The sequence below is a fragment of the Mauremys mutica genome, chromosome 6, assembly GCF_020497125.1.
Source record: "Mauremys mutica isolate MM-2020 ecotype Southern chromosome 6, ASM2049712v1, whole genome shotgun sequence".
Lineage (NCBI taxonomy): Eukaryota > Metazoa > Chordata > Testudines > Geoemydidae > Mauremys > Mauremys mutica.
Genome location: NC_059077.1, coordinates 114,855,777 through 114,870,758, shown reverse-complemented (window position 1 = coordinate 114,870,758; position 14,982 = coordinate 114,855,777). Strand labels below are relative to the sequence as shown.

The window sequence follows — 14,982 nt, the reverse complement described above, 5'->3', positions numbered from 1 at the left end:
CATCATCATTTGCATCCACAATTACACAGGAACAGTAGTATATTAGTACAACATGTAGGTCAGCACTTGATGTAGTAATGAGTGAGACAACATTGGAAAACTAGGAAGAAAACAGATGAACATTTTTTTAAATGTGTGCTCAAAGTTAGGCCCCTTGATCTTAATGAGAATTATTGGGTGCTCAGCTTTTGAGAATTAGACCATTTATTTAGTCCTCTAAATACAGATTTAAGTAACCCGCGACAACAGTATTGAACCTCTAGGTGCTCTCTTTACAGTCAGTGGAAGCTGTGTGGAGTTTGGAAACCAGGCCACTATTTAAGCACCTAACTTTAAACATCCGTTTTTTTAAATTTTAGCAAAAGGGACAAATTTTCAGAAATTATATCTGCTATAGCGGCAAAGAGTTCTGTGGCACCTTATAGACTAACAAACGCATTGGAGCATGAGCTTTTGTGGGTGAAGACGTGGGTATTCACCCACGAAATCTCATGCTCCAATACATTTGTTAGTCTATAAGGTGCCGCAGGACTCTTTGCTGCTTTTACAGATCCAGACTAACACGGCTATCCCTCTGATATTTCTGCTATGACAGCATTTAGCACAGTGATAACATTTACACATGCAACTACCTCACTGGACCCATAAATCATGAAGTTGGACCTGTAAATACAACCACTTGCTTCCACATTTAATTTTGGGTGCAGAATTGGGCCCACAAAAATGGAGGCAGTTGATGACCTCTTAAACATCAGATCCATAAAGTGTACCCAGACAGTGCCTAGTAGATTAATGGGATTAATCTACTAGGATAATCCTGTGTAGAGCTGAATGTATAGTGTTTCCTCTGGTTGTGTACTTGTCAAGTCTTTTTAGTTTATTCCTGAAAATTATTCTGAGCATATTGATAATACGTATAGCACATGGTTCATTTTGTTTCATTTGGGTTGGGAGACAAGGTTGAATATCTCCTCCCATGGGAGAATCTTTTAAAAATACCTACCCTTGGGTTCAATCTGATCCATTTGAAAGTAAAAGACTTTGGTTAGCAGCAGTGTTTAATGAGCCTCACACATAAGTTATTTAGTGAGTTCCATTATGGTCATGGAAATCTTTCCAAACAGCTTTTCAGTTTGGTGGTCCCATAATTTTAACAAGGAGCGACCAGGAGCCCCTAAAAGCCCCCTCCAGCACATTGTTGTAGTGAAAGCAAAACTCCAAATATCTTCAATGTGAGTTTTACCTTTGAATGGAGTATGGGATTGGCCTGAAAATCTCCTCCCCATGATGATCTATCTGGTGCTGCAGTAGGAATTCAGTTCTGTGACAGCAGATTAAATACTGCCTTTAAATAGTTTATTTTCTTTCTGTGTGTTAATACTCAGCTGTGAGATTTTTTTTTCTAGAATACCTTTATTCCTGATACTGCATTTCCTTTCATAGTAACGCTCTTCTAATATCATCATCTTTTTAGTAGTAAGCACACAATTATCCTTTAGGAAACATAGATTCAGCAGACAGCAAAAAATGAATACTATATTTCATGTATTGTTCCATAAATGTTAATTTATTTTACTTGTCTTATGTCAGGTACTAATCATAACAAGAATGGACTTTGATCATGAAAAAGCTGCCATCACTAAAACCCTTAGTGCAGTAGAAGGTAAATGCTGCTCTTTTGTGCAAATCTTTAGAAGATGAGAAAGGTAACATCAAGCCTGTGCTCCACTCCGCTTGCTTATATCTTTGTGTGCATCTGTCACAGATCCCACTCAAGGTCACTCACTAGATTGCTGTGAAAGGACCCAGCTGTCTTTTAAGCCTCCCAGAGCCTGAATAGAGTCCAGCCACTGCCCCAATCTTTGGGGTCCCTAGGCTTATTCCAGGGCACAGACCCTTTGTCTACCATCTTCTCCTGAGAAATGGAACCCGCTACCCAGCTGCCTAGTCCCCAAGCTCAGTGCTGAGTCCAGCTGAAACACACCCTCTTCTAGAATCTCACCCCAAAATGTAGCCTTCTGGTTTACCGTTTAACTCTCTCAGGAGGCCTGAGGTAACACACACAGACACTTTGCCCAGAGTCTCACACAATACCCTTTACTAGCTCACCCATCTCTTGGGTGACCAGGTGGACTCAGAAATCAGGTAGGTGCTCCTGCCTAATTCAGGCCCTTACTTGCTGAGCTGCTTCTCTCTCCTCTTGAGCTGGAAAAAAATGGCTAAAAACCCAGACTGATCAGTACCTCCCTTTTTACAGCTGTTAGCCCTTTTATCAGATGACCTATACCATGCCAACTTTAACAGGTGATCACAAACTTGTTCCAGGTAAATTCATTCTCAGGCAACCTCTCCCCTGCTAAACCAGTTCATCTGGTTGGAAGCCAGTCTCTTGTTAGAGCTATTCCATTTTGATATTATTCCTATTCCATGTAACATCAACAACTCTCCTTTGTTAATCTTTTGCCCCCAACCTTTAGAATTTCAGCCCAACATGGAAGCAAACAGACAATGGAGAAAGCAAAAGGCTGCACCTTCAAACTGGAGTTTGCTACTTGGTAAAGATACCTACAGAAATGCAGTTTTCATCGCACTTTCACTTTCATAACACTTCATACTATCAGCCAAAATTCACGTTTGTACACACAGATTTCCAGATTATCAGAGCATCTCATCTTATATTGCCCCTCTTTACATACTTCTGTATAAAGTCCCCTTTTTGCTCCTATTATCTCCTGCCACTCCTGTCTCCAGGCCTTCATTCCTGATACTTTTTATGATCAGAACAGCATGTCAAGCACACCCCTCTCTTCCTTCAAATCCATCCTTAAATCCCTGTTTTTCACTTGATGTCTTTCTTGGTTCATCGCCTCACCAACTGCATATCTGCGCCACCTTGTGTTGAATTATTCTTTTGTGTTTTGTATTAAGATTAGATTGCATACTTTTTAGGACCAGGGACCCTGTGTCTAAAGTGTTTTATAAATGGTGGGTGTATTTGCAACACTATCAATAATGATAATAAATATTCTCTCTTTTATATCTATTTATTAAATGGCTTAAAAACACAGATCAATCTGATTGTCTCATCCACCTTCTGAGGACATTTATATTATGTTCTCCATCCTCTGCAACCTGTTAACTACATCTCTTTCTGTCATATTTTCTGTCATATATAAAATTTTAAAATGCCAGGGGAAAAAAACCCCACTGTTTTCCCAACTAGTTGTTCCTCACTCATTTTTAGTTAATTAGAAACATTACTTAGCTAAGTAACATGACTGCTCTTGACTTACCAACAGGACTCCAGAATTTACCCCATCCTGGGCCTAAATGTACAAGGCTTTCAGTATGGGCAGGGTCACAGCTTGTCAGCCTAGTGAAATGCGAGATTACTGATGACTGCCTCAGGTACAGCACTGTCATCCAGGGCTGCACCCCTGAGGTTATAATTTCTTGATTCAGCCCATGTTTGCTGTTTATCACTATATGTCAGTTTATACCTGCAGAAGATCTGGTCCAGTCTCTTGATATTTAATTATTTTTAAACAGGTTTAAAAGCCATGGTTTTGAATCCTGAGAAAAGAGGAGTTCTGTTAGAGCACAATGTCATAAGCAGGTGAGTATAATTCATAATTTTTGTGGCCCAAACCTTACAATCTTTATTCAAAATTAACGTCAGAGAAACTCCTGTTAATTTCAAAGTGAGTTTTGCCGAACGCTTGGGTAAGTATTTCATGATTTGGGCCTATGTGCTTCATTCTGCAAGGTGATGAACATTCTGGACCGATCCAAATCAACAGTTAAGTATAGTAGTTAAGTAGTAATCTAAGGATATGTCTACACTACAAGAGTAGTTCGATTTAACTTAGGTCGAATTTGTGGATTCGACCTTATGAAGTCGAATTTGTGTATCCACACTAAGGACACTAATTTGACTTTGTGAGTCCACACTAACGGGGCAAGCGTCGACAATGGAAGTGGTGCATTCTGGGCAGCTATCCCACAATTCCCGCAGTCCCCGCTTCCCATTGGAATGCTGGGTAGAGCCCCCAATGCCTACTGGGGGAAAAATGTGTCGAGGGTGGTTTTGGGTAACTGTCGTCATTCAACCGTCACTCCCGCCCTCCCTTCCTGAAAGCGCCGGCGGGAAATCTGTTACCGCACTTTTCTGGTCAGTGACAGCGCGGACGCCACAGCACTGCGAGCATGGAGCCCGCTGCGATCATCGCTGCACTTATGGCCGTTGTCAACTCCTCGCACCTTATCGTCCACCTCTTCCACAGTCAGCTGCTGAGAAATTGGGCGAGGAGGCTCCGGCAGCGCGGTGAGGACATGAAGTGTGAGAGTGGCACAGACCTCTCACAAAGCACGGGATCCCGCGCCGCGGAGATCATGGTGGCAATGGGTCACGTTCATGCTGTGGGACGGCGATTCTGGGCCCGGGAAACAAGCACGGACTGGTGGGACCGCATAGTGCTGCAGGTCTGGGATGAATCACAGTGGCTGCGAAACTTCAGGATGCGTAAGGGCACTTTCCTTGAACTGTGTGACTTGCTGGCCCCTGCCCTGAAGCGCCAGGACACCCGGATGCGAGCAGCCCTGAGTGTGCAGAAGCGAGTGGCCATAGCCCTCTGGAAACTTGCAACGCCAGACAGCTACCGGTCAGTAGCGAACCACTTTGGCGTGGGCAAATCTACCGTGGGGGTTGCTGTGATGCAAGTAGCCCACGCAATCGTTGACCTACTGCTCTCAAAGGTAGTGACCCTGGGAAACGTCCAGGTCGTCATAGATGGCTTCGCCGCGATGGGATTCCCAAACTGCGGTGGGGCTATAGATGGCACTCACATCCCTATCCTGGGACCGGCCCACCAGGCCAGCCAGTATATTAACCGAAAGGGCTACTTTTCAATGGTGCTGCAAGCACTGGTGGACCATAGGGGACGTTTTACCAACATCTACGTCGGGTGGCCGGGCAAGGTTCATGACGCGCGTGTTTTCAGGAACTCTTGTCTGTTTAGACGCCTGCAGGAAGGTAGTTTCTTCCCGGACCACAAAATAACTGTTGGGGATGTGGAGATGCCTACAGTGATCCTCGGGGACCCAGCCTACCCGCTAATGCCCTGGCTCATGAAGCCCTATACAGGCGCCCTGGACAGTGACAAGGAGCTCTTCAACTACCGGCTGAGCAAGTGCAGAATGGTGGTGGAGTGTGCTTTCGGACGTCTCAAGGGGAGATGGAGGAGCTTACTGACTCGCTTGGATCTCAGCGAAACCAATATCCCCATTGTTATTGCAGCTTGCTGTGTGCTCCACAATCTCTGTGAGAGCAAGGGGGAGACCTTTATGGCGGGATGGGAGGTTGAGGCAAATCGCCTGGCTGCTGATTACGCTCAGCCAGACAGCCGTGCAATTAGAAGAGCCCAGCGGGAAGCGCTGTGCATCCGGGAGGCTTTGAAAGCTACGTTCCTCAGAGAGCAGGGTAACCTATGAATGTCCAGTCTCTTTACAGAGAAGCTGAACCTGCCCCTGTTTCAGTTACTATTGACTTTTTTCAGCGGTTACATACCCCATTCACCAGGTTTCCCCCCTTCCAACAGACGTTTCAAAATAAAGTTATTGGAACATTTTTAATTAACAAAGTTTTCTTTACTAACGAATTCGCGTTAAAGGGTTCAAACAGGGACGCAGACTGTGGTGGGTACGGTGTGCAGTCATGTACAGACCGCTTCTACACTCGAGGACTGACAGGCTCCTGCTCCTACAGCGGTCTCTGGGGGGAGGACGGTTACAGGAGGGTGTGCAGGAAGGGGTGGGTTTGCAGGAAGGGATGAGGGGTGTGTGGGAAGGGTGAGTAGGTGTAGGGGGATGATGGCTCTGGCTGGGGCTCAGGGCATCGGAGAGGTTCATGGCTAGGGTGGAAGGGCATGGTAAGGGCAGCCTGCCTTGCCATTTGTGGATGCCAGGCGCTCGGACCCTGGGGCAGCATACACCTCCCAGACTGACCTGGGGCAGCAGACACCTCCCAGAGTGACCCGGGCGCCTAGTGACTGCACTCTGTGTGTGACCTGCTGTTGATCCTGCCCCCATTTCTGTACCCTGGTAATGGTGGCTGTCCTATGCAATTAACAAACCCCTATCTCCCCTTCACACAAAGTCTTCTGCAAAGAAACATGACGGAAACAGTAATGAACAGCAAACTATTTTTAATACTCAACTACACAGTTGGGGGATGAAACTGGGATTTTGGATCGGGTGAGCCAGGAAGGGAAGTAATTCTCATACTTTAGGGAATGAGAGCTGTTTGGTACATGTGCGCTCTGCTGGGGTGGAGTGACAGTTTTCACGGCCCCTAGCGCCTCTCCTTCTTGTGATTTTGGGTGAGGGGGGACAGGACTTTGTGGCGGGGGAAGGCGGTTGCAGATACAGTTCAGGGGGGCTCTCTGCTCCTGCCTGCGGTCCTGCAGAACATCCACAAGGCGCCGGAGCGTGTCCGTTTGCTCCCTCATTAGTCCAAGCAGCGTTTGAGTCGCCTGCTGGTCTTCCTGCCGCCACCTGTCCTCCTGTTCGCTGTGTGAGCGCTGCTGCTGAGAGAGGGTCTCCCTCCACTGGCTCTGCTGGGCCGCCTCGGCTCTGGAGCAGGCCATCAGTTCAGCGAACATCTCATCCCGAGTCTTTTTCTTTCGCCACCTAATCTGCGCCAGCCTCTGTGAGGGGGATGCCAGGGCAGTTCGGGAAACAGCCGCAGCTGTGTGATGGGAAAAAGGAAGTGATTTCCTTGCAAAGATACATGTTTGCGAACACTGAACACAGTCTACTCAGTTTCTGCGAACAAGACCATACAGGGCACCTATCTCATGTGCTCTCAGGACAAGTTCGAATTTTCGGCATTCGCTTTCATTGCCTGGGGTCTTGCACTGGAGATCGGACAAGCGGGGCAGGACAGCAGAATCCGTGTAGCAGCCAGGCCTGGTAAGCCGTAAACTTTAGGCTGCTTAAAAGTTAATGGATAGCAGTGGCCTCCTGCTGCAGGCAATCTGGAAAGCATAAAGTCTGACCCTGTTCCAGCCCCTCGCGGCTGTCCCCGGGAAAGATCCCTGTATGCTTTCCCTCTGCAGCCTCCAACACGTGGCTGTTAAACGACGGTCATTGTTATGCAAAGGAAAAGTCAAGCATTCACAATAGTAACATTACATTAATTCCCCTAATTAGATGCAGCAGTCGCCGAGCGAGATCACCCTGAGGCGGGTCACTAGGACAGACAGAGAGCGCATGCTGCGTGAATCCCGGCACCCTATGCTGCCATGCTGGTGGAGGCAATGCTCCCACTGTACCTCAGGATGGCCTGGCGCGGAAGAGTGTGCTTCCACGGAGCACCCAATAAGGCACCTCTCCCCAGGAACCTCCTGCGTAGGCTTTTCGAGTACCTGTACGAGAGCTTCGTGGAAGTGTCCCAGGAGGATTTCTATTCGATCGCTATATGTATTGACCTTCTTTTCGTATAGTTTTTATTCCTGATTTTAAAAAAATAAATGTTTATATGTTTATAGCACTTACCGACTGATCCTTCCCCTGATTCAGAGTCCGGGTTAACAGCCGGGGAGGGTTGGTAGGGGATCTCTGTGAGGGTGATGAAGAGATCCTGGCTGTCGGGGAAATCAGTATTGTAAGCGCTGTCGCCTGCCTTGTCCTCCACAAACCCTTCCTCATCTTCCCCATCCGCGAGTGCCGAGAAACTGCCCCTCGACACTATCCCATCCTCAGAGTCCACGGTCACTGGTGGGGCAGTGGTGGCAGACCCACCGAGAATGGCATGCAGTGCCTCGTAGAAGCGGCATGTCTGGGGCTGGGCTCCGGAGCGTCCGTTTGCCGCTTTGATTTTTTGGTAGCCTTGTCTCAGGTCCTTGATTTTCACACGGCACTGCGTTGCATCCCGGCTGTATCCTCTGAGTGCCATGGCTTTGGAGACCTTCTCGTAGGTCTTTGCATTCCGTTTTTTGGAGCGCAGCTCCGAAAGCACAGACTCATCGCCCCACACAGCGATCAGATCCAAGACTTCCCGGTCAGTCCATGCTGGGGCCCTCTTTCTACTCTGAGATTGCATGGACCCCTCTGCTGGAGAGCTCTGCATCGCTGCCGGTGCTGCTGAGCTCGCCCCGATGTCCAACCAGGAACTGAGATTCAAAATGGCCAGACAGAAAGGAATTCAAATTTTCCCGGGGCTTTTCCTGTATGGCTGATCAGAACATCTGAGCTCGGACTGCTGTCCAGAGCGTCAACACAGTGGTGCACTGTGGGATAGCTCCCGGAGCTACTAAGGTCGATTTCCGTCCACACATAGGCTAACTCGACATAGCCATGTCAAATTTAGCGCTACTCCCTTCGTCGGGGTGGAGTACCGAATTCGAACTAAAGAGCCCTCTAGGTCGAACTAATTAGCTTCCTTGTGTGGACGGGTGCACGGTTAAATCGAATTAATGCTGCTAAATTCGACAAACTCCTAGTGTAGACCAGGCCTAAGTGTAAGTAGTCCTACTGCAATCACTGATGTGAAGAATCCCCAGGGAAAGCTAATTTACAAGACCCCCCAACCCTTTCCAGATGAGGTTGTAGAGACTCTCCTAACTTGTTAGCTCATGCCTGAAATGAAAGGTGATAGCAGGAAATATGAAGACCTAATGCAGATTACTGGAGGTGGTGAAGTATTTAATAAAAATAATAAAACATTTCTAATACAGAAAGGATAAAATCAGTTTTTAAATTATCCTTTAAACAACTGACACTTTCTATTCAAGTGAATACAAGTTTACAAGTTTTTATTTTGTACTGGGAGTAATCACGCTAAAAGATAATTTTCTGGATATTTCTCTTTCAGTCTGAGTAGATGTTCCTGTGTTATTGTACATAATCAGCACATTGGAGCTGACTTTCCATGGACTCTTTTCTCATTAGTGGTGGAGTATGATTACACAGAGAACTCCTGCTGGGACGAGCTGTGCAAAAATTTGAATATTACTTACATAACTTTTAAAACCACTCTTCCAGAAACACTTGGAGTGGGTAAGTAAATGCCTCCTAGAATTCAAATGAAAGGTTGGTCTTGCACCTGAAAAAGGGATTTGTATTCTCTAAAATGTTTACAGGTATGCCCATAAAAGAGAGAGAGAATAATAATAATGGCTAAAGCTAAGCATACTGAGCTAGATCGTCTCTTGTATTATGTATATAATAGGAGTAAGATAGGAAGAAGTTTTGGACTTGAGCCCAATCCTGGCAAAGATTAGAAGTGAATCACACTGAGCTCCTGAGAGAACCTCTTTGACTACCTGGTAGTTCAGCATTGATAGAGGCTGTATCCAGTGTTCTTCAGGCAGAGGGAGGCTGGGGGTATAGAAGACAAAACTAGGAAGGCCTTCTAGAATCTGAAATTACTCACACAAGAAGAAAATTCAACAAAAATATTTTAATGGGGATGTATATAGTCTACATTTTCAAAAAGATCCATCCATTTGAATACCTAAAACTATCACCTGTGATATTTCCTGTTTTGTGAAGCTGTTATATTATTTATCTTTAAATCTGAAAAAGTTTCAGGTGAAAATTTTGGCTGCTTCCTTTTGGAGGTGCAGATTCCGTATGTGTTTCTGACATCTGAAGGACTTCTTAATGCACCGGAAATCCTTCAGCTTCTAGAATCCAAGTAAGTAAAATTGACCTGATTACTGATGGATCTATCTGTCAATTTAATTAGGGGCCTCATTTGCTATGGGGGAATGTGGGCAGTTGCCCTTCCACCAGACTGGTGTTTGCCTCCTGATTTTTCATAGGTCTATATGCTCCCCTTTGGTCCTCCCCACTGACTTTTCAGGATATAATATAATCACATATAATGTTCTATATGCTGACACAATTTTTCTTCCCCTAGAATTTTTCTGAAATGAGGCCCCTGAATTTAATCAATTCTATTTATTTTAGGTTTTTCCAATGCACTTATCACCTTGTTGGTTGATGAGAGTATCTCTCCACTTAGCAGTTACAGTGTTAACATTATAGTGAAGACTACAAGACAAATTTGGCAATCACATTCATGGCTTATTGAAGTCAATGGTGTTACATGGCTGTGAATCAGAGCAGAATTTGGCCTACTGATATTAATATTAGAGATGTTAATAGAGAAATAGTGCTTTTATTCCAAATCCTTATTTCAATCCTACAACTTTCTCAGAAAATCACCTTTGAGCTTAAATATGTCATGCCTGGGTGCTGCCCAGGAGTACTTTTTTTAAAAAAAAGTTTTCATAAAAGTATTTTGCCTTTTTTTTTTTAATTACCAGGACTACCCTAAATATTAGAAGACAAAAATGTTCCATTTTTCTGATGCTACCAATTTTTCTAATGCTATTTTACAAGTTAGCAAAGTCAAAAACTGCTTTGGATGTTCAAACTTTGTATTCTCTCCCTGTGGCATGCAAAGAGTTTAGTCTCCTTAGGGCTGTTATAATTTGGTCTAATTCTGGTTGTTGTCTTGGTGGGTGATTACTGGGAGGGGGGGAAGAGGGGTTGGTTTAGTGGCCTGTGATAAACAGGAAATCAGACTGTGTCATCTGGTGGTCCCTTCTACTTTAAACTCAAAAAAGAACTAGATAAATTCATGAAGGATAGGTCCTTCAATGGCTATTAGCCAGGATGGTCAGGGATGGCATCCCTAGCCTCTGTTTGCCAGAAGCTGGGAATGAGTGACAGGGAATGGATCACTTGATGATAACCTGCCTGTTCATTCCCTCTGGCATTGACCACTGTCAGAAGACAGGATACTGGGCTAGATGGACCTTTGGTCTGACCCAGCATGGCCGTTCTTATATTCTTACGTTCTTAAACCCTGTGACTCAACTTGGTATTTACATAATCCTGAATGAGTACTAGCACCTTCAATTTGTTTAAATACCTTTATAACTATAACAAAATTCTGAAGGTTTGAAAATAGTGCATGGCCCAGGTGTGTTATTCTCCTTAACAGAAACAATATCCATTTTGGTTTTCCCCAACAATCTAAAAGTTCACAGAGTAAACAGCACTCTTCATCATGGAAAAAAATTGTGAAGTGTGTTTCTGTGAAGAGTTTAATTACAATTTGCCCTTTTAAGCCTAGTGTGAGTGGTGGCCATCTTGCTGAAGAGCACTGCCAGGTTCGATACTAACTGTGAGGCACAATGAAGAAGAATGGCAAAACAGTTTCCAGCTTGTTCTTAATAACAATTTAACAGTCCGAAAACAATATTTTTAATTTCAGTATTTAAAAATTTAATAATTTACTTAATGAGTTCTTCTTAGCCCTGAGCTCTGGTTTGTGCTCAGCCTGACTGTGGGCAGAGTAGCCAGAGACCCAGTCAGTGCTTTTTACCTAAATTTCCCTGGAACTGTGGAACCATCAAAGGGATCAGCAAAGAATTCTGGAATTTCACAGCAGGTCACCAGTCACACACACAATATCTGGACCCTCGCTCTAGCAATTTGAGGGCCATTAGAGAGGAATTTCACTCCATTTAGTTTCTCTGTGCTGCACAGTGATAGAGAAGAGGGATATGGCCCTAAATGAGGAAGGATTGGCTAATAATCAGGGTAGCATGTTGCTAAAATCTTTTTTAGTTGTCAGAAGCAATGTAACACAGCTATAGCTTCTCAACAAGAAGTTAAAAGGATTGACTTTGCTACACTGCAAATTTCAACATCAGAATGTTTTGCTGATATCAGTCTCTGCTTTACATAATGTTGCTTCATGGAACTGCAACCTTCTGTGCAGACTGTGGCAGTACATCAAGGTAATATTAAATGAATGTGGAATTAAACCTAACAGAATAAATATTGAAATATTTAAGTCTCACTATATTGATTTTTGACCTTTGAATATATGTCTTAATTGAAGTATAGTTGGGGGTTCACAAGAGATCAAAAAATTAAAAATCCATATAATTGGAGTTGAAGAATTAAATAAAAGGACTTCACAACAACATTCCTCTCCTTTTAGGAAGATTTCATCATTTCACTTAAATGAAATTTACTGACAGTTTGTGAATTCTGTAGGTACAATATTACTTTTGTTGAGAGAAGTTGCAGTGAATCATTACAGCTCTTTGGAGGTACAGAACGCTATGTCGTGATAACAATAGATGAACGCACTGCCATAATTATTGAGGTACAAAACTAGACCAACATGGTCAAATTCTGCACTCAGTTACATCTCTTAATCTTTCCTTGTAAACCAGACTCTCCAGCCGTCTAGCCATTTTTGTTGTTCCTCTTAACCCCCTCCTTAGGATGACCATTTCAGATCCTAATAGCTTCTCATCCCAGAAGTTATCCCAGAGTTGAATGAATCCAAAATTCTCTTTATGTCATTGAGGTATTTACTGATTGATCTTGTATTGTATCTTCTTTCTACACTTATGCTTGATAACAGAATACCTGCAAAGCTGACCTGCATTATCCGTGTTGTCAGTTCTGTTCTAAAATCCCTGAAGTGATTTTGATAATGTAGAATATTTATTATTAAAGACCCCACACTTGAAAAAGGGGTTGTATAATTGAAAATATTTTGTGAACAATTCAAGTTATAGATGACTGTATCCTCTCATTGATATCCATGTTAATTCCTTTCATGTCAACAAGATATACATACTTATGTAGAGAAGAATTTGGCCTACAGTAAGGTTTGAACAACTGAACACGATTGTATGCACTTTGTTATTAAAATTCCTTATGTTTATTCATCTATAAGTGTACAACTGAAACGCTACAGCTAGAAGAACTGATATTGCAAGATAAATTGAGTATAAAATCACATATTAATATTGAAAACAGAACACATCTACACCCTCCTACAGTGTAGTATTTAACCACTTTGTACTTTATAAATCCAATACATCCATAGTGTAATACATATAGGTTGATTAAGGTAAAGATTAATAATAATAATTTGCACTTTTATAGTTCTCAGTAAGCCTAAGAACAAACCTGTGCAGTACATAAATATCCCCATTTTACAAAGGGGAAAACTGAGGCATGGTGAGGTCAAATGATTTGCCAAAGTTCACACAGAATAAAAGTCAGAATAGAATCTGGGTCTCCTGGCTTCCAGTCCAGTGAGCTTTATCCACTTAATAAGGTTCCTTCTCAATTGTGAAGTTTACATTACAGTGATGCACATTTTAAATCTTACAGCAGCCTTGTAAATATATTAATTTTTTTTTTACCTTTTTTGTGCTAATTTTGCGGTAGACTTTGGAAGAACTGAATTATGAGAAATCCTCTGATAATATCATATTAAGACTGATGGCACTATCACTCCAATACAGTTGCTGTTGGATCATTTTGTATTCCAGAGAGAGACTGAATTCAGAGTAAGTTAAAAATTCATTCTACTAGCATGGTGTTCTAAAGCAGAGTGAAATCATTTACTAGAACAAAGTAACTTAACAAAATATTAAAATTTAATTGCAAGTCATGCACTTTTTTACAACAGTATAAATAGGTACATACACAACTTTCAGTGTGTTTCCAATTTGTATTGGACTTTTCACTCAATTTCTGTGTTGCCACACTTTTATCTTGGGACTCAGTAGACTGATTTACATGGCAATTAATTTCTTGGTACCCTAAAGGGTCAAAACAGGGCATTTTGAGTTTTTAAATTATTTTTGGTCATGTTCAAGAGATAAACCATTCAGTTTTAAAAATAAATTTACTTTTCTAAGCAGTTAATACTTAGATCAGACATCCTTTGATATTAAAAAAGTAAAAATCAACATAACTGGAGACAATACTGGCTTGACAACAATAACCATTGGAACCGTTCATTGTAATGGGCTAAAATAAACTAATGTCCTACAAGTGCATGTCTGTTAATCATGGAATCGGTATTATATCCTGCCTGGCAGCTATGCATGTATTCTCCAAATCTGTCAGTCATTGCCAGCAACCCTTCTGCTTTTGCTCCAGAAGCTTTGCCTCCTTCATAAGTAGTACCTGAATCTCTGATTCTGCTGTCTCATGTAACCACCATTTTCTTCCCATAAGCCTTCTCCTGTAAGCTAATGGTAAGCAGTAAATTCTCCCTGCACTGGCTACCTCCTCTCTGCGCTCTTTCCCTTATTAACTGGGTTCCCTTCCAGTGCTGTTGCCTCATAGCACTGACTGTGCACTGAAGACTGACGTCATTTTTCTCCCTCACAATGCAGCCTCTCCATTTGAGTGATTCAGCTGCATTCCGGTTGCTCCTTGCAGAGCTATTTGTTAATTAATGTTCACAGAGCTTTAGTTAATATTCAGAATTCTGGTAGGTAAACTACATAGTTACAGAAGAATTTGTCTGTTTTGAAAATATTATATGCAGCTATCAAATATCTCTAATGTATAGTGCAGTGGCAGATGCAACCTCCTGATTCAATAACTCTAGTGTAATTGCAGTATGAAACAAAACAAAAAATAAATACAAAGAGAGCATGATCTATCATTTATATATTATTTCAACAATACTCTACTGGTAAGAACAAAATTAAGAAACATAATATTGGATAATAATCCAATAAACACCCACAGCAACACCACAACTCTAATCTCAGCCCAGTGCAGAGGTGAGAACCCCAGAGGTAGGGGTGATAGCCTGGCGAGCAAGCCTGCCCCTCACTCACCCCACAGCAACAGCCCCAGTCCTCTAGGTCTGGGCCTGGGGCCCCACTCCAGGTGTTATGACCTGGCACACGAGGTCAAAGTGCCACTCAGGTTCGGCACCCTTAGTTTCATGATTTCTGTAGTTGTAATTGAACCCAAGTTAAGCTGCCCCTTGTATAGTGTATTTATAGTGAGTATAATGCAACTCTGTTTCAGGTACAGCCTCACAGGAGAGACTCTGCATCATCTATCCTTAATTTATGCTGCTTTGGTTCCATTTTCACAGAAATCAGAAGACTTTGAAGTGAAGGTAATTTA

At 42.9% G+C, this 14,982-nt stretch overlaps 1 protein-coding gene across 1 annotated transcript in view; it reads left to right on the top strand.

The window, feature by feature from the left end:
• SHOC1 (shortage in chiasmata 1) overlaps nucleotides 1–14,982 on the top strand; it is a 76,781-nt gene that overhangs the window by 31,445 nt on the left and 30,354 nt on the right. Inside the window, exons 11-17 of the mRNA XM_045020275.1 lie at nucleotides 1,591–1,663; nucleotides 3,550–3,616; nucleotides 8,873–9,057; nucleotides 9,586–9,697; nucleotides 12,079–12,190; nucleotides 13,273–13,394; nucleotides 14,881–14,974. Of these exons, the coding sequence (XP_044876210.1) occupies nucleotides 1,591–1,663; nucleotides 3,550–3,616; nucleotides 8,873–9,057; nucleotides 9,586–9,697; nucleotides 12,079–12,190; nucleotides 13,273–13,394; nucleotides 14,881–14,974 (765 nt within the window). The remainder of the gene's footprint in view (nucleotides 1–1,590; nucleotides 1,664–3,549; nucleotides 3,617–8,872; nucleotides 9,058–9,585; nucleotides 9,698–12,078; nucleotides 12,191–13,272; nucleotides 13,395–14,880; nucleotides 14,975–14,982) is intronic.